Genomic DNA, 24,994 nt, shown 5'->3' on the forward strand with positions numbered 1-24,994 from the left:
CATTTGCAACTCCAGCTTGGGCGATGGGACAAGATCCTGCCTCTAAAAAGTAAGATTTTTTTTGCCACCGGCTGTTGCTCTCTATGCAACACATTTACTCCTCATTTAATTGCCCCCACAGCCCTGTGGGGGAAGGGAGGGCCCTATTGCAATATTTTATGGATTAGGAAACTGAGGCCAGGAGGTGCCTGAGGCAACCCTACTCCTAAGGAGAGGAGGCTGGTGGACTCAAACTGCAGTGCTCCTGGATCAGACCAGAAGGCATGGTCTCCTTCCCAGTCAAAACCCTTCCCTACAAAGCAAAATACTCAGACAAAGAAACCATGTTGGTTAAAAAAGCAATCTTTTTATATTGCAACAGGGTTCAGAATGACACTGCCAGGTGTGGCCGGGCGACAGCTGCTGCCACCCCCAACGCGGAGTCTGCCTCCTCCCCCAGGCGTCCAGGTGCCCTGTGTCCCTGTCCCGCTCCCACTGAGGGGCGGATCAGACCTGGAGGCTTCCCCGGGCCCTGCCTGCGGGCCTGGCCACCCAAGGACCGCCCCGGACGCCTCCCTCTGTGAGCTCAGGTCCTCGCTGTCGGGGGGGGGGGGGGGGGGGGGTCAAGGCTGCGCGCAGGGTCGTGTTGACCCAAGGTCTCGCTGACGCACGGGGCGAGAGATGATGACGCTCCGCTTGCCACAGCAGGTGGCGTGGACCAAGCTCCTCCTCGCCCCCTTCCTCGGGGGTCACGCCGGGGCAGCCGCCAAAGCCCTCTCCCGTTTAGTAGGGGTAGGGGGACACGGCGATGAGCAGGACGAAGACGCTTTGGTGGCGTGGAGCCGCGGCGCGCACGGTGAGCCGGTAGAGGCCAGAGCGGGTGAGCGCGCGACGGGTGTAGACCGCGCCCAGGCCCGCGCGCAGCGGGCGCAGCGCGAAGGGGCTGCGCGGGTCCGGCTCCAGCACGCTGAGCTCGGTGCGGTTGGCTGGGACGCCGGCCTCGGAGAAGGCAGCCAGGCGGGCCACGTCGTGGTGGGCGCGAACGCCCAGGGGCAGCGGCAGCAGCCGGTACTGCAGCGTGGAGGGGCCGCCGGTGTCGCAGTCCTGCGAGCAGCGCCGGAAGCACGTCCTGCGGGCGGCACAGACAGACACACTGACAGGCGGACTGGGGGTGGGTCGGAGCGTGGCCCGGCTGCGTAATCAGACCTCCCTGCCAGCCCTTGCAGTTCCGCCCACGCGCTGCCCGTCCTTCTCTGGCAGAGCCCCACACGCCTTCTCTGCGGGCATCCCCGCTAGCCCGTTTTAGAGATCAACAAACTGAGGCCCGGAGGCGTGCCCTTTCAGGGTCCCTCCAGCGGACTTTCCAGGTCCGTGCCCCAGGGAAGCCCAGCAGACACAGGGGAACTGATGTGTTCCTGGGCCGAGTCACCCAGTCTGGATTTGCCCTGCCAGGGTGGGATTAGAGGTGGAGACTGAGCTTAGCCTTGCCCGGTGCATCCGCTTCCAACCCCAGCCTAGGTTTCTAGTTGTAAGGCCCGGGGCAGGTCACCCGCCGCAAGAAACCTTTCCAGGGCAGTGCTGTCACCCCTAAGGTCCCTATGTCTCCGTGCGTGGTGATAAGTGTCCGTGGCCACTGTGTGTGGCGTGGAGGAGATGGGTTTGGTGCTGGCGTGTCTGAGTTTTGTCCTGGGGTTGTGAGTCTGCATGGTATTCCTGTGTCTGGGGTTTGGTGTGTGTGCTCCTGTGTCCCCGTTCTCTCCCACTCTGGCCTCTCCCTGTCCCCAGGGCTCCCTGCACTCCTGCCTGTATCACTTGTGTGGGGAGTGACAGTGACAGGGCCAGCCTGAACCTGGAGTGACTGAAAAATGTGCTTTTCCTGAGGGCACAAGGCCCTGCCAACTCAGCCCTTACCCAGGGCTGGGGCCCTGCCGGTAGGTGGCAGGACAGGGTGTGTCCACACACTGGTAGCTGCCGCGGGTGTTGAAGCACATCTGGCCGGGTCCACACTCGATGCCCTCCTCCTCGCACTCGTTGATGTCTGGATGGGGGAGGTTGGTGAAGTGGGGGAGTGAGATGAAAAGATGGAGCAAAGGAGAAGGGGGGAGTGTGTGGGGAGACGTACCTTTGGGGGACCAGTGAGGTAAGCAGCCTTTCTCCTTTTGTCCCCAGTCAGTCTGACCCATGACCACCCAGCCTGGAGGCCCCCAGCACCTTCTCATCTCCCCGGGGGCCGGGGCTTTCCAGGGTGTGTAGGTGGGCACCATGGGGGCTTCCTGAGCAAGTGCTGGGTAGGAGGGCCTGGGAGAGATAGGGCTTTCCCTGGGTGGCTGCTTTGCCCGAAGACCCAGAGTGCCCACTGCCCATGGGCAGAGCACCTGATCCTGTCTGCCTCAGTGGAACCCCCACCCTTCTCAGAGGATGTTCGGTGACCTCCATGGCAGCGTGAGGGACGGAGACAGGCAGGGCAGGCATGGTTCCTGTTCTTTTGGAGGAAGCAGCATGACTGGCCCCAGCCCCATTTGTGCACACCAGGGAAACTGTGCCTGGTTTGGGAGTTAGAGACCCTGACTCTACCAGCAGTAGCAGCTGTGCGGCTCTGTGCTCAACATCCACAGCTCTCATCCCAGCTATTTGAGGGGGACTGTGCTAGCCCCATTTAACCAGGAGAATGGAGGCTCAGAGAGGTGAAGTGAGTTCCCTAGGGACACACAGCAGAGTTGGGATTGGCCTTGCAGGGCTGCTTTCAGAGCCTGCCGGCGTAATCTCAGAGCTTCTGTCCGGAGCAGGGGCCCTGGCATGGCTGTGAGAGCTGGGGGTGTTCACGGAACCCCTCTGAGCCTGCCTCCCCGCCCCACCCTCATGGGATAGTTATGAAGGGGCTGGAGTGAATGGAGTAGGTGAGATGCCACATGTCCCATCCCATGCTGCCTGCCCCCCATGGTGTGTCTGGGCGGCAGCCTGAGCCCGGCTCACCCTGGCAGTTCTTCCCGCTGGGGAGCAGACGGTAGCCGGCGGGGCACAGGCACTGGTAGCTGCCCTCGGTGTTGCGGCAGGCGTGCTGACACAAGTTCCTCACCCGGCACTCGTCGAGGTCTGACCCGGGCATCGGGGTGGGGCAGGTGGGGGACGGGGGCAGAGAGACACGCTGAACCACAGACACTGACAAGGCCACACACCTGCCCACTGGGCTCTGGAGCTGCCCTGCTCCTTCTCCCTGTCCTGCCCCTCCCAGCCCGGGTTCAGGGGCAGGGGGAGTCCCTGGGCTTGGTGAGAGGGAGGATCCCCACCTTACCTACCCCAAGCTCGCCAAGGCATAGAGGGAGCAGGCAGCACCGCCCCACAGACCCCTCCATCCAGGCAGGAATGCCGAGGCGTCAGCCCTGGGGCAGGTCCCCTCCTCTTTGTCCCTCTCTGCAGGGTCCAGGGGCCATCCCCCACCCTGCCCTCTCTTCTCAGCAGTCCCTTGTCACATTCTCATGTCTACCTGGAACATTTTCCTTCACCTCTGAAAATCTCCCTGCTTTCCCTCTGAGTGCTAACAGGAGTGTTTCTCAAAGAGGGTTCCCAGGACCACTTGCCTAGGATGCTCTTCTTCTGGGCAAAGTGTCCTGAAGTCAAATGGTTTAAAAAATAGTCCACCCCCATCTTGGAAGTCCCCTGCCCAGTAGCACAGCCAAGGCTGTGAGACACCCTGCATCACAGAAGCCACCATCCCACACTACCCACCCCACTTGCCTGGAAGGTCTGGGTTTCTGGACTTGGTGGGTGCCACCTGCACACCCACCCTAGGGGCCCAAGAGCCCATAATGGCAGTGTCCCGTGGATGGTCAGGGCCTGGCCTTACCTGTGCAGACTCCGTTCTGCCTGATGAAACCAGGAGGGCACCAGGCCCGGCCCACACTGCTCAGGGCCACGGGACCCGGCCGGAGAGAGACCCAGGCATGGTAGGAGCCACCAGGGATTGAGGCCCGGGGCCGCAGCCAGGGCACTAGAGGGCCTCGGTGGCTGACAGCGGTCACATTTTGTCCATTCCGCTCCAGTGAGGTACAGGCCTTGCCGTCGCGAAGGAGGGTCTGGCCTGGGGGGCACAGGCAGCGGTAGCTGCCCTGGAGGTTGTGGCACTGGTAGGCGCAGACCTTGGGCAGCTGCAAGCACTCATTGACATCTGTAGAGGGGCGGGGTCAGGCGTGTGCACAGGTGACCCAGGGTTCCCTGCAGCCTGCAGCCATTGCCTGGCCCTGCCTTCTCTTTTGCTGGCACTCCCTAGAATCCCACCACTCCCATGCTGTATGCGGGCCACACTGCATCTCCCTCTCCTGGACCAGCCCCAGCCTCCAATCTGATTCCACCTACAGCTCCCAGAGGCGCAGCCTCCCCAGCTGTCAGCATCATCCCAGATTCCAGCTCCCCCTCAGCCCTTCAGTGCCCCAGTTAGATCCATTCCCTCTCCTAAGCCTCTCTGAGATACACCCTTTTGCTTCCACAGTCCTCCCCCTCCTGAAATTCCCTGGAAGATAACCCCATAGGATCAGGCTGAGGTTTTGGAGAACAGTCCTTCCCCTCCTGAAATTCCCCGGAAGATAACTCCTAAGGGTCAGGCTGAGGTTTTGGTGCACAGGCAGGCACACAGTGAGGCAATGTGTCGGTGCCGTTTGGTTATTCTCAGAACTCACCAGCACTGGCGCCTTAGACACCCTCAGCCCCTGAGCTGGGGGTGCCGGCCAGAGGGTGGGTCTCCCCGTACCTAGGCAGGGCAGGCTGGGGCCCTGCATCCGGTAGCCCCTGGGGCAGCTGCAGCGGTGACCGCCTGGGGTGTTCTCGCAGAGCTGGTTGTGGTGACAGTCATCCAACCCCTCCAGGCATTCGTCCACATCTGGGAGGCAGGGCCATGGTCAGGGGGCGAGGTCTAGCCCAGAGCCCCTTCCCCAAGGGACAGACCAAACTCCTCCATATCTGGGCCTCCTCCCTGTCCCCTTATCCAGTTTCAGTGCTATCAGGCTGCATGGCAGCCCTTGCAGCACCTCCCCCAGTTATACCAGGTTGGAGGTCAACGGGGTTCCAGGTCCCAAAGAAAGGAAGGGGGTGAAAGGGTGGGCTTTGCGGGCAGAGTCCTGGGTTCCGCTGAGCTCTGCCATATTCTAGCCCTTGGGTAAGGAACTCTCCCGCTCTGAGTCTCAGTTTCCTCATCCATAAAGCGGGTAGAGATGTGACCTCTTCATGGGGTCGTGGTGAGGAGGGGAGCCTGGCATGTGGGAAGAGCTAAGAAAGTGGTGAGAAAGGAGGAAAGGCGGCAGGAAGGGCGGCAGGCAGGAGAGCCCGGTGAGTTGTCGGGCAGTCTAAGGGCCCTGGGGGCCACAGAGGTGCGACGACTGCTCCTCTTGAGTCAGGCTCCACCATGCTTCCCTCCCCACCAGACAGTCTCTCAGAGGAGCCGGGTGGACCCACGGTCCTGCAGCCATAGAGCTAGAACAGGAAGGACCATTGAGGTCACCTGTCCAGGGGTGGCACCTAGGTTTTGTCTCGAAGGCTGACTGCACCTGCTCCATGGTGGCTGCAGGGGCTGCTGGCTCAAGAAGGATTCAGAGGTGGTCTCTAGCTGGGCCTGGACTCATGCGGGGGAACAGAACGGACGGCAGCAGAGGGAGAGTGTGTTTGCCATCCCTGACCCGGCTGCCTCTTTATCAAGCAGACAAGACATTGAGGTCCAGAAAGAAAACACCCCTGTCAAAGAAGGTGCCAGCTGCCAGGAGCCAGGGGAGGGCTCAGACCTCCAGCGCCCGGCTCAGGCTTCATCCCCAGCCTTGCTGTGCTCCTTCTGCCAAGAGTCCCAGTCTTCCTGGAAGCCCAGAGCCCAGTGACACACAGCCCCTTATCAGCTGATCCCTGGCAACCTCTGGGTTTCCAGGAGTATGGACAGGCCACACACTGTGTCCCCATCACCTTCACAGCTGGCTCCATCAGCAGCCACCCGGAAGCCAGGCCCACAGTCGGGAAGGCAGCGGTAGGACCCGAGCAGGTTCACACAGCGCTGTCCCTCTCGGCAGAGGCGAGCATTCGCCACACACTCGTCCACATCTGGGGGCAGATCAGGGCAGACGGCTGTGTGAACACGATCCCCAGGCCTGCCTCGCCACCTGACCCTGGCCCAGCCTATCCACACAGGCTTCGTCTGCAGGCCCAGGAGCCACTGGCAGGAAGGTCCCCACCCCTTCTGCTAGCTCTTTCCATTGTCCTGCTCCCTACCCCAAAACACAGGACCCACTCCAAGGGACCCGAGAGCTTGGGCCTGCAGCTTCTAATGCAAAGCTGCAGACAACGTCCCCTTGGGCACCCGGCTTGGAGCCCAGTGGAGACTTGCCGGCACCAGGCCCTCCTGGTGGGAGTGCAGAGATACAGATTGGGGGTCAGCATCAGCACTGTCACCCAAGGTCAGATTTGTCATCCAGCAACATTGCTGAAGGGTACAACTCACTTGCCAGTCTCAGTCAAATGGAAATGATGCTGAGTGTTGGGAAAGCTTCCGAGGCCTGTTCAGGTTCAGAAGGCCGTGAGCATGTGATAACCGCCCCTAGTCTCTTGGGCTGCCCATCACCCCCTGAAACCTGGGCCTCACTTGTCTGCAGCTCCCATAGCAGGAAGGAGCCTGGTGGGGACATGGCATTGGGACCTCCAGGCTGACATCAAATGCCCTCAAGAATGGGCCATCCCTGCAGGTCTGTGTCCCCAGCCAGGGTCCTGGCCCTGGGGACCCTTCCACACACCTGGGTCAGGTCTGAGGAGCACCTCTCCTCCCAGGGGCTCCCTCACCTCTGCAGTTCCTGTCATCCCAGGCCAGGGCGAAGCCAGCGGGGCAGGCGCAGGAGAAGCGGCCGGGTGCGTTAAGGCAGGCGTGGGAGCAGGGGCTGGGCCCTCCTGAGCATTCGTCCCTGTCTGGGGCAGGAAAGGATCTGGTGGTCTCTGCTCCCAGCCTCCTGCCAGCTGGCTGGGAGAAGCCATCCATCGCAGGCTGAGAGGCCTCCCACGTCCATGCCAGGGTGGGGGGCTCTCACCCACACAAAATGCTCCCTGGGAGTCCAGCTCAAAGCCCTCGGGGCAGCCGACCTCGTTCTCCTCTGCAAGGCAAAGAGGATAGACTCTAAGGACATGAGGGTGTCCTCTCCCAGGGCTACCCTGGCCGTAGCCCAGGCTCGCAGCTCCACCCCGCCCCCCGCCAGCTTAGCCAGGCAGAGCCAAATCAGTGCCAGAGAGTCAGCGAGCCCATTTCCTGCCCAGGCCTGTTGGAGGTGATGACTGCAGGGCACACCCAGTCAAGGAAATGTGTCCTGAGGGGCTCCCAGTGGGGCTGGGCAGTGAGTCAGGCAGCCCCAGGAAAACCATTAAAATCAAACACAGGAGGTCAACACGCGCAGAACGGCTCTCCTGAGACCACAGCAGCAATGCACAGAGAGCGTGCAGAGGGGCAGAGGATAGCGTCGCACGGGCAGCAAAAACAAAGGCAGGGGAGGGGTGAGCTGGGTTCTGGAGGCGGGAAGGACACAAGACAGTCTAAATCAGGGATGTCCTATCTTTCGGCTTCTGTGGGCCATGCTGGAAGAAGGATTGTCTTGGGCCGCACAGAAAATACACCAGCACTGGGGATAGCTGATGAGCTAAAAAAAATTGCAAAAAATCTCATAATGTTTTAAGAAAGTTTACGAATTTGTGTTGGGGCACATTCAAAGCTGTTCCGGGTGTCATGTGGCCTGTGGGCCACGGGCTGGACAAGCTTGGTCCAAATAATTGTAGGGACAGCTACCCTTGATGAGGCGGTGCCAGGCTAGGATTTTAGAGACAACATCTGTACGGCGACAGCCTGCAAGGCAGAAGATGTCATGCCTGCTGTGCAGATGGGAACACTGAAGCTCGGAGAGGACCAGGACATTGCCCCTAAGGTCCCACAGCCAGAAAGTGGGGCACTTGGGATTTGAACTGGGGTCTGCCTGACCTCAAAGCGGTGCTCTTATCACTATCTCTCATTCAATGTTCAAAACACTTTGGAACCTCAAGTAATGTGAACGTGTGTATCTTTAGCATTCACTGGATAAGAATAGAAAGCATGTTTCTGTGGGTCTCCAGGGGTTCCAACCGTGGTTCCTGGCTCCCTGTGTGGGGCCTTGGTGCAGGTGCCCTTGGGAGAAGAGGGTGGGGTGACTCAATTCCTGAACATCAGCCTGGGGTGGCTGGACCTTCACCTTGGGGCCTGGGGAAAGGATCCAGAGGCTGGAGCAGGGGTGGCTTAGAGAACTGTGTCCCTGTGAGGAGGGTGGGTGGATGGATGGGAGTGGGGGCAGGCCAGGTGAGCAGGCCAGGTGGGCCATCTCAGTCTGAAGTCTCTGGCCCATGGTCAGTGGATGCTAGGGGCAGGGGTGGATTCCAGCCATGTGCATTTGGGCCCCTGGCAGGTTTTAGCTGGGGCAGTGGGGGTTGGACAAAGCAGGGGGGCCTCACCCGCCTGCAGGGCTGTAGTGAGCTGGAAGCGCAGAGCCTCGGCCTCTGGGTCAAAGGCCGAGCTGATAGCTGAGGCCCGCAGGTGTTGCACCAGCTGGGGCTGGGGGCCCCGGGCTGCGTTGTACTGGATGCTGTGGTTGCAGCGCAGGAATGAGGGGAGGCTGCCCTGGAAGAAGTGCTGTGTGGAGCCTACAAACAGCTGGCCAGGCCCTGTTTGCACATAGTGCTCCTCAAAGTCCTGCAAGATGAAGAGGAGGGGAGGAGGAGGAAGGGTGGGGGAGAGGGAGAAAGGGGTCAGGGTTGGAAGGGGAAGAGGAAAATGCTGAGATTTCAACTCCCAAGCAGCCTGAGACCTTCACCTCAACTCAGGGGCTTGGGGAGACTTGGGAGGAGACGGGGTGAGCCATGGGAGGAGATGGGGTGAGCCTTGGGAGGAGACGGGGTGAGCCATGGGAGGAGACGGGGTGAGCCATGGGAGGAGATGGGGTGCGCCCTGGGAGGAGATGGGGTGAGCCTCCCAGAGCCACTTCTAACCAGCTGGGCTGCTCTGGGCAGCTCACCTCTCTTCAGGACTCTTGCTTTTGAACAAGAATAGTCTGATTTGGAGTCGCAGGGCTCAGAGCATCCCCTCAAGGACTCGAACTTGAGCCTGTAACAACGGCTCATCCTACCCTAAGTCCAAGGCCAGACTGTGACCTAGCCCTGCAGCGGTGTCAGGAGGGACAATAGGCCTGGCTGCTCAGGGGTGGTTGAGAGCCGGGCGCCTCTGTCTCTCTCACCTACCCTGTCTGCACACCCCAGGGCTTGACCTCTGACCTGCACTTGAAGATCTGCGTCAGCCAGGCTCTCGGGGACAACGCCATTGACCACCACATCGAGGAGCAGGAGGCCATTGGGATCCAGGCCCCGGGCCACCTGGGTCATTGTGAGCAGCTCCCCTGCAATCCATCCCCACCCAGCCCAGAGTCACTGCAGGAGGTCCTGGGCGCAGGCTTCAGTCCTACCTGGCCCACCTAGGGGGAGGCCCTGCTTACCTGTAGCAAACTCCACGTGTGACTCCTGCCGGAACCTGCCACCGGTCAGGGAGTGGCCATTCAGGGCTGCACCACTCTCCCTGGCCAGGGCCCAGTAGATGGGGGTGATGGTGACCAGAAGCACCCGCATCAGAGGTCCTAGGTGGGGCAGGGCGTGGAGGCCAGGTTAGAGCTGATCCTCAGGGCAGCCACTCTCCCACTCAAGGTCCTGTCATGGCTCCCCATTCCCCCCAGGAGAGCTCAGCCCCTTCCTTTGCCACCCATACTCAGCCTTGTGACTGCCATGCCAATTATTGAACCAGAATCCGGGACCTGGTGGAGGCAAATAATCTATTTCCTGGAGTAACTGTGAAATTAATAAATGTATATGGCCAGGCGCGGTGGCTCAAGCCTGTAATCCCAGCACTTTGGGAGGCCGAGACGGGCGGATCACGAGGTCAGGAGATCGAGACCATCCTGGCTAACACGGTGAAACCCCGTCTCTACTAAAAAATACAAAAAAAAAAAAAAAAACTAGCCGGGCGAGGTGGCGGGCGCCTGTAGTCCCAGCTACTCGGAGGCTGAGGCAGGAGAATGGCATAAACCCGGGAGGCGGAGCTTGCAGTGAGCTGAGAACCCGGCCACTGCACTCCAGCCTGGGCGACAGAGTGAGACTCCGTCTCAAAGAAAAAAAAAAAAAAAAAAAGAAATTAATAAATGTATACAAGGAAATGCTTAGCAACATAGTGAGACTCTGCCTCTAAAAAAATAAAAATATTAAGAACATTAGCCAGGTGTGGTGGCATATGCCTATAGTCCCAGCTGCTGGGGAGGCTGAGGTAGGAGGATCGCTTGAGCCTGGGAGGTTGAGCTGTGATTGTACCACTGCACTCCAGCCTGGGCAACAAAGCGAGGAGCAGTCTCAAAAAGAAAAAAAAAGAAGAAATAAATGCATGTACCTTGCTGATATTTAACTCAGTTCAACAAATACCAGTTGAGGGCCCCTGGGTCACCACGGAGCCAGGGACTCCACGGACCGTCATTACATATTTGCTGAGTTGAAGTCAACCAACTATTCTAACTTGCAGATCCCTTCTGGACAAGCCCAGGCTTGTTCCAAATCATTTGAAAAAAGAACCAAAAAATGGCCCTGGACGTGGATTCTCAGATCTTCTTCATGTGATGCCCTGCCCTCCACGTAGGGCCAGGCGGGGCCATGGGCTGGGCAAGGGGAACACATCCACTCCCTACTTGCTTGGAGTCAGGGACGGTGCCAGCTTTGCAAGGTGCACATGAGCCGGCCAGGCCCCTGTGCATGGGCACCACCTTTCAGCCTCTCTGTGCACCTGTTTCATGCAACAGAGCCTGGCCCGCAGGCTTGGGGCCAGGTGCTTCTCCAGGCCTCGCACTCCTGCAGCTGGAATAAGCAGCCATGTCTGGGCAGTGTCTCACTTCACCTGCTGTCTGTTGACAGCCAGCTCAGAGTGACTTCCCCAGCAAAATCCCCTGACCCCACACTGCTTATGCAGGACCATGGTCAAGGGCAGCTTCAGAAGAGCTGCTTTTAGTGAAGACCCCATGAGCACTGCCCCTCCTGGACCCCCACGAGGGGCCAGGGATTCCTTGGGAAGGGAGAGACAGTGACATCCACTGTCACAAGCTCTGCAAGTCTCTCAGAGCATTCATCGCTCAGACATCGTGCATGAGAGCTCTGAGTGCAGGTGACGCTTCTTAGTCCTCTAGGTTTTCTGGGCAATTCAATTCTCCACGTTTCCTGCTTCCCGTCACCTCCAGCCCGCACCCCTCACTCATGACTGGAGATCCCTCCACCTCCATCAGCCCGGGCCTTAACTTAAATGGGGAAAAGCCTCAGGGAGCCATCGGTGGCTTGGGAAACCACAGTCTGAGCACCCACACCCACAGAGCACTGACCATGTCACACACTCTTGGTCTAACTGTAAATGCAGTTACTTTGTTTTGAGGGGGCTGTGAGGGGGACGGGAAGTTGCCTGTACCTGAGTCCACTTTGGCTTGCACCCAGCTTTGAGAGGTGGTCAGACATGCTCTGGTCATCAGGCCCTGAGCAAGTCTCAGGATACAGGCTCTGCCCCCTCCTAGGTCCAGCATGTTCTGGAGGATCCTTGCTGGGCTGGGACAATGGCCCAGACGCAGGTGATGCTCTGCCTCCCACTCACCCACGTTTGCTGGGACATGGTGGATGCTGCTGCGGATGTTGCTGACCCCGGAGTGCACCTCCTGCATCACGCTGGTGTTGAGTGTGGCCACACCAAATTTCCGGCCATTGATCACCCCAATCATGCCGCCCCAGCTCCCCTGGGGTTCCCCTGTAAGGAAGGGAAAGAATGACAGTGCCACTCACTATCCACCCCCGAGGCCCACAGCACAAGCAGGCTGTCATTCCTATTTCATGAAGGAGTAAATGGAGGCTTGGAGAGTTCACCTCCACTTGTCCAAGGACACACAGCTAGGGGGTCATGGACTCAACGGCCAGGGGATCTTGGTTCTAAAAGGGAAGGGGGGCTGTTAGGAGGAACCCTGGGCTGGGGTGTGGGGGGAGGCGCATGGAGCTGGCTTCTAATTCTGGCTCTACCATTCCTTGAAACCTGGCCACGTCAGGCCCCCAAGCCACACCTGAGTTGGCTCACCTGTAAAATGAGGAGGTGGGGCCACAAACTCACAGAAGACCTGTGGGTGTGTGGAACGCCAGGAGCCCACGATGGCGCGGCTGGCACACTGAAGGAGCCAGGGCACCAAGCCAGACCCGGGTGCTATCACCTGAACAGCCCCATTCCATCAGTGCTGCTGGCTCCGGCTGCCCTGCAGCTGGCCTGGCTGGGTGGGCTGGCTTCCTAGCGGCCGTCCGCCAGGCCGTCTGTGAGCAGATGCTCCTTCGCACTAATCAAACGGATGGTGCAGGCACCAGGGGGTGCTTCCTCTGACTAATGGGCCAGCTGTCTTGTTTAGGCAGATGGCATTCTAGGGGACGAGAGACAGAAGTTAGCCTGCCTCTCCACTCACCAGCTCTCAGGGGAAATTAACAACAAATTGCCCATGATCTGTCAAAAAATAACATAAAACACTCAAGTGCTAGGATCCTAAGTGGATGAATCAAGGGGCTGGTTAATTTGGGGTTCTAGGAAGCAGGGTCATTTCCTGCAGCCCATAGCTGGGGTTTGATGAGATTTGAAGTTCATCTGGGATGTTTCTCATCAGTATCCGATGCTCTGGGGCCTATGGGAGGGACAGGAGATGGGCCGTGAACCTATCCCTGGCCTTTTAATAGGGGGGTGAGGAAGGAATCAGGAGCTGCAGACAAGAAGGCTGGAGCGTGACCCGGGCAGCTTTGGAAGGGGACAGGAAATGGAACCCAGGCACGGCAAGCCACCGCCAACTCTCTCAGACATGGAGTGACGTAGCAGCCTCTTGTCTCCCTACAAGGCCAGGATTAGGACCTGCCAGGCTGAGGGGCAAGGAGGAAAAGTAGTCAGGAGGGAAAACATGTTTACAGTTAGAGACTCCCAAAGCCTGAACTCCCCTCACCCACCAATGCCCCTTAAGGAAATTCAATGCCCCATAGAAATATTCAGGGCCACACACAAAGATGCACAGCATGGTGTGGTTTTGGGGAATGGAAAGTAGAAAAATAAACTACGTTGCTCATTTGACAAAGCCGACAGGAATGAAGATAAAAACGTTCCCATGGAATGACATGAAGCCAATAAACAACCTATGGACCGATGTGTATCATAATGGGATGTCTTCCAAGATAGAGGAAGTAAAAATGGCAGGTTATAGAAGTTGTAAATTTGACATTTGTAAAAAGAGAAGTGTATCTCTTATATCCAGAGAAAACAGTGTGGAAGCATGTATCTCCCCAAATAATTGCTCACGCTACTTTGGGTCATTGAATTATGGGAGAGAATGACCTTCTTCTTCATAGATTTCTACAGTATCTGGCCTTTCTATAAGTAACATATATAAAAGAAGAATACTTGTTTCTATTAAAAAAATAAGGAGGCTGGATTATGGATCGAATGGTACCACCCCACCCAAAATTCATACGTTGAAGTCCTAACCCCCAGAACCTGAAAATGTGACCTTATTTGAAGACAGGGTCTTTATAGAGTAAGCCAAGTTAGAATGAGGTCATTAGGGCAGGCCTAATCCAACATGACTGTGTCCTTATAAATAGGGAAGCGTAGACACACAGGGGGAAGATGAAGGCAGAGGTGGGGGTGATGTTTCGACAAGCCACAGAATGCCGAGGACCACCAGCAAGACCCTGGAAGAGAGGGTCGGACCATTTCCTCCCCAAAGTGCTCAGCAGGAACCAGGGCTGCTGACAGTGTGATCCTGGATTTCCAGCCTCCAAAACTGTGAGACAATCAGTGTGCCTTAAGCCTCCAGCTTGTGGTGTTTTTTTTTTTTTTACCGTAGCCCTAGAGAACAAATACAAAGGGCACGTACATAGCTCCGTGGTTTGGACTGGGGCCTGCCAACAGGAGGGGGTAAGAAGTGGGACAAAGCCCTGAAACAGAGGGGCGTCTGCTTAGACCCAAGGCTAACTCCGAGACCGCATTTGCGGCTGAGGGGGTCAGAGAACTGCTGAACTTTCAGAGCTGCATAGGTTGGTACCCTGTCCCGGCCTATGGGAGATGAGAGCAGGGGCCAGAAAGGGTCCCACATTTGGTTGGCAGTGGGTTTCGCATGGATTTCCAGGGGGTCAAGTGTCAAGTCCCAATTCCAATTAGCTGAGAGGCGTTGCTGCCTGGGAGGGCTCATTGGAGAAAAATTCTGCCAGCGCATGTGGTGATAGATTAGTGATGTCTGCCAGGGACAGGGAGGGAGATACATTGCCACACACAGGGAGTGTTCCCTTGTGGTGATAGATTAGTGATGTCTGCCAGGTACAGGGAGGGGGACACATCGCCACACATATGGAGTGTTCCCTCCAGAGGCACAGGCCACAGAAATAATATCTTATGACTTGCCTTTATGCAGGGCTGAATCCATTTACTATGGTTTCTCAGGATAGATCTTTTCTTAATTTTAAAGTTGGTCTGACCCAAGGGAGAAGGGAGCTGATTGAGGAATCTGAGATGGCAGGGGTCCATCCCAACAGGAAGCCATCACTTTTCCAACCACCTGCCATGGCCAGGCAATGTGTGACACCTGGGACACGCACTGACCCACAGACTTTTTGCAGCAGCCCCTGAGGGCACCGTGGATGCCCTTGGCTTCCTCTGCCTGCTTCCAGGGGCTGTGCAGTGTCCAGACAGAGGACATGCATTTGTGCCAGTTAAGAGAGAACAGCCAGGCCAGTGTTCCCTGTCCAAGATGAGCGGCAAACACTTAGCACCTCCAAGACTCAGTTTCCACAACTGTAAACGGGCAGGGTAGGGGTTCATTCTGGGCTTGTGACAAAGCAAAGGGAAGAGGTGGGGAGCTGGCAAGGCAGGGGACAGGTCCCCCATAAGCACCACACAATCCCCATAGGCAAGAGATCCTGCCTCTGTCCACAGAGGTCCAGACAGGGCTGCCCCGTACCTCTCACGACCAGGAACGCCCGGGCTGTGGCAGAGCCCAGGAGATTGTGAGCGACGCAGTCGTAGGAGCCTGCATCCCCAGTCTCCACATTCTCCAGCCACAGGCTCCCATCAGGCAGGGTCCGGAGTCGTCGGCTGGCCCGCAAGGGTTGACCCGCCCGCAACCATTCAATGGTGGGTATGGGCTCTCCAGTGGCCTGGCATCGCAGAGCCACGTCATCCCCGGATCTCACTGTCATGTCCTGGGGCTCCACCTGGAACACCGGAGCACCTGTGGGAGGCCCAGGTGGCTTTTAGGAACATTTAATTATTTTTGCATATTCAAATGGAATATGTTCATTTAGACACACTGGGAAATCCAGAGAGGCAGAAAGAAGAAAATAAGAACTACATAGGATTCTTCCACCCAGTATCTTTCCTGAATATTTCCCTCTAGACACTGTTGCTTTACGAAAATATGATCATATGGCCATATCTGCTTTTATTTTTATTTTATTTTTTGAGACAGAGTCTTGCTCTGTACCCCAGGCTGGAGTGCAATGGCGCGATCTTGGCTCATTGCAACCTCCACCTCCTGGGTTCAAGTGATCCTCCCATCTCAGCCTCCTGAGTAGCTGGGATTACAGGCACCTGCCACCACGCCTCACTGATTTTTGTATTTTTAGTAGAGACATGGTTTCATCATGTTGGCCAGGTTGGTCTCGAACTCCTGACCTCAGGTGATCCACCCGCCTCAGTCTCCCAAAGTGCTGGGGTTACAGGCATAAGCCACCATGCCTGACCATCTGCTTTTATTTTTCCTTCCCAATAGATCGTAACTACCTTTCCACGCAGTTATATATCTGTTATTAGTGGCTAGATAGTCTTCTATTGCCCGGCTCTACTGGGATTGGCTAAACCAAGCCTCTCCTACAGGACAGTTAGGCTGCTTCCAATGAAGTCAGGGCCATCTGTCAGAACTGCCTTTAGGGCTCTGTCACCTACTGTGGGTGACTCTCACCAAGTCACTCCCTGAACCTCAGTGTTCCCATCTGAAATATGGGGATGATGCTTCCTGTCCACTTACTATTACAGACCCTCCTGGAAGGCTAACATGGAAAGGATGGGAAAGGCCCAGTGCTGGTGAGGCTGCAGAACAAGCAGAACTCGCACACACTGCGGTGGAAATGCAACGTAGTTCAGCCAAGGTGGGCTGCTGTGTGCCTGCGTGTTCACTTCCTGCGGATGCTGCAGCAAGTTGCAGAAACACGGGAGAAACTGTGGAGGCCAGGAGACCCACATCAGCCTCACTGGGCCCAAGTTCAGGTGCCCTGCTCCCTCCAGAGGTTCTGGGGGACAGCCCATTCCTCACCTCTTCCAGCTTCCGCCCACCAGCATTCCTTAGCCTGAGGCTGCAACAATCCATCCTCTGCCTCCATCTCCACTTTACCTTCTCCTCTCTCTCTCTCCCCTGCCACACCACCCCAGCTCTCTCTCTCTCTTTTTTTTTTTTTTTTGAGACAGAGTCTCACTCTGTCACCCAGGCTGGAGTGCAGTGGTACGATCTCAGCTCATTACAACCTCTGCCTCCTGGCTTCAAGCGATTCTCCTGCCTCCGCCTCCCAAGTAGCTGGGATTACAGGCGTGTGCCACCACGCCCGGTCAATTTTTGTACTTTTGGTAGAGACGGGCTTTTACCATATTGATCACACTGGTCTCAAACTCCCAGCCTCAGGTGATCCACCCTCCTCGGCCTCCTAAAGTGTTAGGATTATAGTCGTGAGCCACCACGTCCGGCCCGGGCTCTCTTTTATAAGAATACTTGTAGCCGGGTATGGTGGCTCATGCCTGTAACCCCAGCACTTTGGGAGGCTGAGGTGGGTGGACTGCTTGAACCTAGGAATTTGAGAAGAGTCTGGCAAACATGGTGAAACCCTATTTCTACTAAAAAAAAAAATACAATAATTAGCCAGATGTGGTGGTCTGTGCTGGTAATCCTAGCTACTTGAGAGGCTGATGCAGGAGAATTGCTTGAACCTGGGAGGCAGAGGTTACAGTAGCCGAGACTGCGCCACTGCACTCCAGCCTGAGCAACAGAGCGAGATTCCATCTCAAAAAAAAAAAAAAAACCAAAAAAAAAACCACACCCCAAAATAAAACACTTGTGATAGCATTTAGGGGCCACCGAGATAATCTGCCTACTTTAAGATCCTTAACTTAATTACATTTGCAAAGATTCCTTTTCCAGGTAAGGAAACATTCGCAGGCCCTGGGGACTAGGACCTAGACATATCTTTGGGAGCCATTCGTCAGATACTACACAGCCCACGTGTCCTAAAGCGGAACACATGTGTACCACGAGACCTCGCGCTTCTGCTCCTGGACAAACACCCCAACAAGAGTGTGTGTGTGCGTTCACCGGAGGGCGTGCGTAAGAAGGTCACAGCAGCCCTGTTCTAAACTGCCCATCACTGGAAACTAACCTACAGTGGAATACATGAATAAACTGTAGTACATCCATGTAGCAGAAAAACATACAGCAATGAGAACCGATAAACGAATTCCATGTGAACAGTATGGACGAATGCCACAAATAATGATGTGCAAAAGAAGAGTCTATGCAAAAGCACGTGTGGGGTGAGTCCATTTAAATGAAGGTCGAGGCCAGGCACGGTGACTCATGCCTGTAAGCCCAACACTTTGGGAGGCTAAGGTGGGTGGATCACCTTAAGTCAGGAGTTCGAGACCAACTTCCCAGGTTCAAGCAATTCTCCTGCATCAGCCTCTCAAGTAGCTAGGATTACAGGCACAGACCACCACACCTGGCTAATTTTTGTATTTTTTTTAGTGGAAATAGGGTTTCACCATGTTTGCCAGACTCTTCTCAAATTCCTAGGTTCAACATGGTGAAACCCCGTCTCTACTAAAAATACAAATATTAGCCAGGTGTGTCCCAAATAACAGTTTCAGGGCTCCCAAAATCAACCAAAGACACACAACAAATTGAGAAGCATTTACATTTTTTGTTTTTTTTGAGACGGAGTCTCGCTCTGCCGCCCAGGCTGGAATGCGATCTCAGCTCACTGCAGCCTTGACCTCCCGGCTCAAGCCATCCTCCCACCTTAGCCTGCTGAGTAGCTAGGACTACAGGTGTGTGCCACCACACCTGGCTAATTTATTTATTTTTTGTAGAGATGGGATTTCACTGTGTTGCCCAGGCTGGTCTCAAATTCCTGAACTCAAGCGATCCTCCCACTTTGGCCTCCCAAAGTGCTGGGATTACAGCTGTGAGCCGTCGTGCCAGGTCTTGAGAAGCATTTATCCATAAAAAGCCTCTATGGCTGGGCACAGTGGCTCACGCCTGTAATTCCAGCCCTTTGGGAGGCTGAGGTGGGTGGATGGCCTGTGGTCAGGAGTTCGAGACCAGCTGGGCCAACATGGTGAAACTCTATCTCAACTAAAATTACAAAAATTAGCTGTGACGAGGTGGTGGGTGCCTGTAATCCCAGCTATTCGGGAGGCTGAGGCAGGAGAATCTCTTGAACCTGGGAGGTGGAGGTTGCAGTGAGCTGAGATCGCGCCACTGCACTCCAGCCTGGGTGACAGAGTGAGACTCTGTCTCAAAAAATAATAATAAAAAAAAAGCCTCTAGAACTTTGGATAAGAACAGCGAAACCTTTGGTCCTCCTGCCTAGGGCTCTGCCCTTCCTTATCCCACTGTGACCACCACAGTGATTTTATTAGGAATGACTGTCAAAAACAGCAGCTTTGGGGCTGGGCGCGGTGGCTCACGCCTGTAATCCCAGCACTTTGGGAGGCCAAGGTGGGCGGATCACGAGGTCAGGAGATCGAGACCACGGTGAAACCCCGTCTCTCTTAAAAATACAAAAATTAGCCAGGTGTGGTGGCGGGCGCCTGTAGTCCCAGCTACTCCGGAGGCTGAGGCAGGAGAATGGCGTGAACCTGGGAGGTGGAGCTTGCAGCGAGCTGAGATTGCGCCACTGGACTCCAGCCTGGGTGACAGAGCGACACTCCGTCTCAAAACAAAACAAAACAAAACAAAACAAAAAAACAGCAGCTTTTGCCACCCCTGAGGGCTGTCTTGATGTGCAGTAGAGGATGAAAGCATGCCCTGAGAAATATCATCAGGAAAAGGGGCAAAACTGGTAGGAACCAAAAGAGAAACGGCTGCTGTGCTGGCCTGTGGCGTGGCCCCGGCTGAGAAGAACAGGGGCCCAGCCAGCAACTTAATGGGGAGAACCTGGAAATGAAGGAGCCATGGACAGGCTGGATCGGCTCCCCACAATCCCTGGCCAACGTGGGAAATATGCACCTGTGCAAGGGAGATTTGAGGGGTACAAAGGACAGTCAAACCGAGGCCGACTTGAAAACTGCCTGAACTTCAAATTACTCCACAGCCATGTTTTGCTGAGATTTCCTTTTTTTTTTAAATTGTTTCAAGCATGTTGACAACTGCTCACAGAACCATCCCTGTCAGCTAGCCTGGGCAACATAGAAAGACCTCATCTCTACAAAAAATAAATAAAGTAGCCGGGCATGGTGGTGTGCACCTGCAGTCCCAGCTACTTGGGAGGCTGAGAAGTGGGAGGATTGCTTGAGCCCGGGAGGTCAAGGCTGCAGTGAGCTGTGATTGTGCCACTGCACTCCAGTCTGGGTGACAGAGCAAGACCCCGTCAAAAAATTAAAAAGAAATCCTTATCAGATGACTCAAACATCTGTGCTATCTCAGTTGGTGTCTGTTGCGTGTCGGTTCTCATTCAAGTTGAGATTTTTCCTTGTTCTCGGTATGATAAGTGAGTTTCAGTATGATAAGATTTGGGTTCTTATTTAAATCTTCCATCTTAGCAGACCTGGAACACTGCCAGGGAAAGGAGGTGCCACTCACTTCTGCCAGATGAGAGTGGAAGTGGAAGTCTGGGTTCCCTACGTGGCCTCCATGGACACCCGGGAACGGGGAGGGTGCCTCATTATTGCTGGGTATTGGAGGGAGTTCGCGCTTCAAGTGGGGCTCTGCTGGCACCACCCTGGTTGGAAGGGAGAGGGGTACTGCTTATTGCTCCCCACTCGGCCTGTGTAGGCGAGGGGCTTCCCACTCAGTGGGTGACAGTGGTGACAGTTCAGTCTTGGTCAGGCGCAGTGGCTCATGCCTGTAATCCCACCACTTTGGGAGGCTGAGGCAGGTGGATCATTTGAGCCCAGGAGTTTGACACTGGTTTAGGCAACATAAGGAGACCCCGTCTCTACAAAAAAATAAATACATAAAAATAAAAATTAGCCAGGTGTGGTGGCACGTGCCTGCAGTCCCAGTTACTTGGGAGGCTGAGGTGGGATGACCACCTGAGCCAAGGCTGCAGTGAGCCATGATCATGTCACTGCACTCCAGCCTGGGCAACAGAGTCAGACCTTGTCTAAAAAAAAAAAAAAATGGGCCGGGTGCGGTGGCTCAAGCCTGTAATCCCAGCACTTTGGGAGGCCGAGACGGGTGGATCACGAGGTCAGGAGATCGAGACCATCCTGGCTAACACGGTGAAACCCTGTCTCTACTAAAAATACAAAAAATTAGCCGGGCGAGGTGGTGGGCGCCTGTGGTCCCAGCTACTCGGGAGGCTGAGGCAGGAGAAAGACGTGAACCCGGGAGGTGGAGGTTGCAGTGAGCTGAGATCCGGCCACTGCACTCCAGCCTGGGCGACAGAGCAAGACTCCGTCTCAAAAAAAAAGAAAAAAAATAGTCCTTATCAGATTACCAAATATCCCTACTACCTCAGTTGATGTCTGTTGTCTGCTTTCGTTGAGATTTTCCTTGTTCCTGGTATGTAAATTGAGATTTTCCTTGTTCCTGGTATGTAAATTGAGATTTTCCTTGTTCCTGGTATGTAAATTGAGATTTTCCTTGTTCCTGGTATGTAAATTGAGATTTTCCTTGCTCCTGGTATGTAAATTGAGATTTTCCTTGCTCCTGGCATGTAAGTGAGTTTCATTATTATAAGACTCAGATTTCTATTTAAATGTTCCATTTTTGGTAGATCTGGAACACTGCCAAGAAAAAGCGGCACCACTCACTTCTGCCAGGTCAGAGCGGAAGCCCAGGTTCCCAACGAGGCCTCCATGGACATCCCGGAACAGGGAGGGGTGCCTCATTACTGCTGGGCATGGGTGGAGGCATGCCCACTCTGGGCCTCTGGTGGCACTACCCTGGCTGCATACCTGGCCTGATAGGGGAGGAGCTTCCCACTCAGATGACAGTGGTGACAATTCCGCCTCTTCATTAGGTGTCACCTGACAGCATCCCGCTCCAGTGTGGGGAGAACAGTGCCTCAGTACAGGGGATGAGGGTGGAAATGTGGGCTCCCAGTTAGTTTGATGATGGGGCTGGGGTGTTTTTCATGGTGTTTGCCTCCCAAGTAGTTGGGACTACAGGCATGCGCCACCATGCCCATCTATTTTTTTTTTTTTTTTTTTTTTTTTTGTATTTTTGGTAGAGATGGGGTTTCACTGCATTCCCCAGGCTGATCTCAAATTCCTGAGCTCAAGCGATCTGGCTACCTCAGCCTCCCAAAGTGCTGGGACTACAGACATGAGCCACCATACCCGGTTGGGGGTTGTTATTTACAAGTTTTCTTTCTTACTATGCTGTCCCTATCTTAGTCCCTTGCAAGTGAGGACAGGCTCTTATTGAGGTGCACACATGCCCGTGCGCGTGCGTGCGTGCGTGTGTGTGTGTGTCTGTATGTCTGAGCCCACTGGTGGTTCCAGGATATAAGGGACAAAGAGCAACACCTGGGCATTCAACACCACATTGCTCCTCAGGTCCCAAGATCAGTAGTCTATCCTCCTCCTTTTCTCTATTTTTCAGAGGCTCTTTCTGTTTGCTTCTAGATAAAGTCCAAGGTGCTCAGCTGTCCTTAGCAAGACAAATAGGGAGAAGTGCATCTACACCATCTTGTCTGGAACCACAAACCTATTCCACGCATGACCCAAACTCTCAACACACTAGGTACAAAAGGGGAACTTCCTCAGCCTGAGAAAGGGCATCCACAAAAACTCACAGCTAACATCACACCCCATGGTGAAAGACCGACTGCTTTCCACCTAAACCAGGGAACCAGGCAAGGATGGCTGCTCTCGCCGCTTCAACTGTGTACCAGAGGGTTCAACCAAGGCAATAAGGCAAAGCAAAAATCTTCAAGGTACACAGATTTGAAAGAAAGAAGTCAAACTGTCCCTATTCATAGATGATATGATATTAGATTCAACTGTATCTCTACATATTATCAATTACAAATCCAAAAATCAAAGAAAACAATTCCACCCAAAATAGCATCAACAATAATAAAAAGACTTAAAATCAATTTAACAAAAATACAACAGCAGTACACTGAAAGCCACAAAACATCACTGAAAGGAACTAAAAATCAACATAAATGGTACTAGAACAATTGGCTCTCCATATGCAAAAAAGGAAGTTAGACCCTTACCCCACACAAAAATTAACTCAAAATGGATCATAGACCTAAATGTGAGAACTAAAACTACAAAAATTATATAAGAAAATGTGTGGGCATGGTGGCTCATGCCTGTAATCCCAGCACTTTAGGAGGCCAAGGTGAGTGGATCATCTGAGGTCAGCACTTCGAGACCAGACTGGCCAATGTGGTGAAGCCCCAACTCTACTAAGTATACAAAAATTAGCCCGATGTGACCACGGGCACCTGTGATCCCAGCTACTTGGGAAGCTGAGGCAAGAGAATTGCTTGAACCCAGGCGGATGTTGCAGTGAGCTGAGATCGTGCCATTGCACTCCAGCTGGGCAAAAAGAGCAAAACTCTGTCTCAAAAAAAAAAAAAAAAAAAAAAAAGAAAAGAAAAGAAAAGAAAAGGAAAAGAAAATGTGGGGTGCAGTGGCTCATGCCTGTAATCCCAGCACATTAGGAGGCTGAGGCAGGTGGATTGCTTGAGCCAGGCATTTGACACCAGCCTGGGCAACATGATGAAACCCCGTCTCTACTAAAAATTCAAAAATTAGCTGGGCGCGATGGTCTGTGCCTGTAATCCCAGCTACCCAGGAGGCTGAGGCAGGAGAATCACTGAAACCCGAGAGGCAGAGGCCGAGGCCGCAGTGAGTTGAGATCACACCACTGCACTCCAGGCTGGGAGACAGAACGAGACTCCCTCTCAAAGAAAAAAAAAATTAAATAAGAAAATGTGGGGCATGGTGGCTCATGCCTGTAATCCCAGAAATTTAGGAGGCTGAGGCGGGTGGATTGCTTGAGGCCAGGAGTTCAAGACCATCCTGGGCAACATGATGAAACCTCATCTCCACTAAAATTACAAAAGTTAGCTGGGCATGGTGGCAGGTACCTGTGTTCCCAGCTACTTGGGAGGCTGAGGCACGAGGATCGCTTGAACCCAGGAGGTGGAGGTTGCAGTGAGCCGAGATCGTGCCACTGCACTCTAGCCTGGGCGACACAGCAAGACTCCGTCTCAAAAAAAAAAAAAAAAAAAAAAAAAGAGGAAGGAAGCAAACAAAAAATGTGACTGTAGGTTAAGCAAAGATTTTTTTTTTTTTGAGACAGAGTCTCCCTCTGTCGCCAGGCTGGAGTGCAATAGCGTGATCTTGGCTCACTGCAACCTCTGCCTGCCAGGTTCAAGTGATTCTCCTGCCTCAGCCTCCCGAGTAGCTGGGACTACAGGCGCCTGCCACCATGCCCAGCTAATTTTTGTATTTGTAGTAGAGACGGAGTTTCACCATGTTGGCCAGGATGGTCTCGATCTCTTGACCTCGTGATCTGCCCGCCTCTGCCTCCCAGCGTACTTAGATTACAAGCGTGAGTCACCACGCCTGGCCGGCAAAGATTCTTAAAAGATGTAACACCAAATGCACGACTCGAAAAATACAAAATGGATAAATTTGGACTCCATCGAATTTTAACACTTTTGCTCTTCAAAGGCAGCATTAAGAAAATGCAAAGATAACCCACAGACTGGGAGAAATATTTGTAAATCATGTATCTGATAAAGGGCTTATATCCATGCTATATAAAGAACTCCTGGAACTCGCCCAGTAAGATAAACAACTCCATTTAAAAATGAACACAAACGCCAGATGCTGTGGCTCATGCTTGTAATCCCAGCATTTTGGGAGGCTGAGGCAGGTGGATCTCCTGAGGTCAGGAGTTCAAGACTAGCCTGGCCAACATGGCGGAACCCCAGCTTTACTAATAATACAAAAATTAGTTGGGCGTGGTGGCTACTTGGGAGGCTGAGGTGGGATAATCACCTGAGCCTGAGAGGTCAAGGCTGCAATGAGCCGTGATCACGTCACTGCACTCCAGCCAGGGCAACAGAGGCAGACACTGTCTCAAAAAAAAAGTCCTTATCAGATTACTTAACATCTGTACTATCTCAGTTGGCATCTGTTGATTGCCTGTTCTCCTTCAAGTTGAGAGTTTCCTTGTTCCTGGTATGTAAGTGAGTTTCAGTATTGTAAGACTCGGGTTCTTATTTAAATCTTCGGTTTTTGGAAGAGCTGGAACACTGTCAAGAAAAAGTGGTGCCACTCACTTCTGCCAGGTCAGAGTGGAATTCCAGGTTCCCTATGAGGCCTCCACGGACATCCCGGAACGGGGAGGGATGCCTCATTACTGCTGGGCATGGGTGGAGGCATGCCTACACTGGGCCACTGCTGGCACTACCCTGGCTGCCCACCTGGCCTGATGGGGGAGGAGCGTCCCACTCAATAGGTGACAATTCTGTCTCTTCATTAGGTGTCACCTGACACCATCCTGCTCCACAGGGGGAGAGCAGTGCCTCGGCACAGGGGGTGAGAGCGGAAGTGCAGGCTCCCACTTGATTTGATGATGGGGCTGGGGTGTTTTTCATGGTGTTTGGCTAGAGGATTATTATTATTATTATTATTATTATTATTATTATTATTATTTTGAGACAGTGT

At 54.3% G+C, this 24,994-nt stretch overlaps 1 protein-coding gene across 1 annotated transcript in view; it reads right to left on the reverse strand.

Moving 5' to 3' along the window:
* Positions 1-326: 326 nt before the first annotated feature.
* LOC104660547 (hemicentin-2) overlaps positions 327-24,994 on the reverse strand; it is a gene marked incomplete at its 5' end in the record, with an annotated part of 104,775 nt that continues 80,107 nt past the window's right edge. The window contains 13 exon segments of the mRNA XM_030920133.1: positions 327-1,108; positions 1,891-2,017; positions 2,953-3,072; positions 3,824-4,144; positions 4,724-4,852; positions 5,920-6,054; positions 6,787-6,909; positions 7,029-7,091; positions 8,467-8,704; positions 9,283-9,404; positions 9,501-9,638; positions 11,675-11,824; positions 15,048-15,317. Of these exon segments, the coding sequence (XP_030775993.1) occupies positions 763-1,108; positions 1,891-2,017; positions 2,953-3,072; positions 3,824-4,144; positions 4,724-4,852; positions 5,920-6,054; positions 6,787-6,909; positions 7,029-7,091; positions 8,467-8,704; positions 9,283-9,404; positions 9,501-9,638; positions 11,675-11,824; positions 15,048-15,317 (2,282 nt within the window).

Source organism: Rhinopithecus roxellana, chromosome 16, assembly GCF_007565055.1.
Source record: "Rhinopithecus roxellana isolate Shanxi Qingling chromosome 16, ASM756505v1, whole genome shotgun sequence".
NCBI classification, from domain to species: domain Eukaryota; kingdom Metazoa; phylum Chordata; class Mammalia; order Primates; family Cercopithecidae; genus Rhinopithecus; species Rhinopithecus roxellana.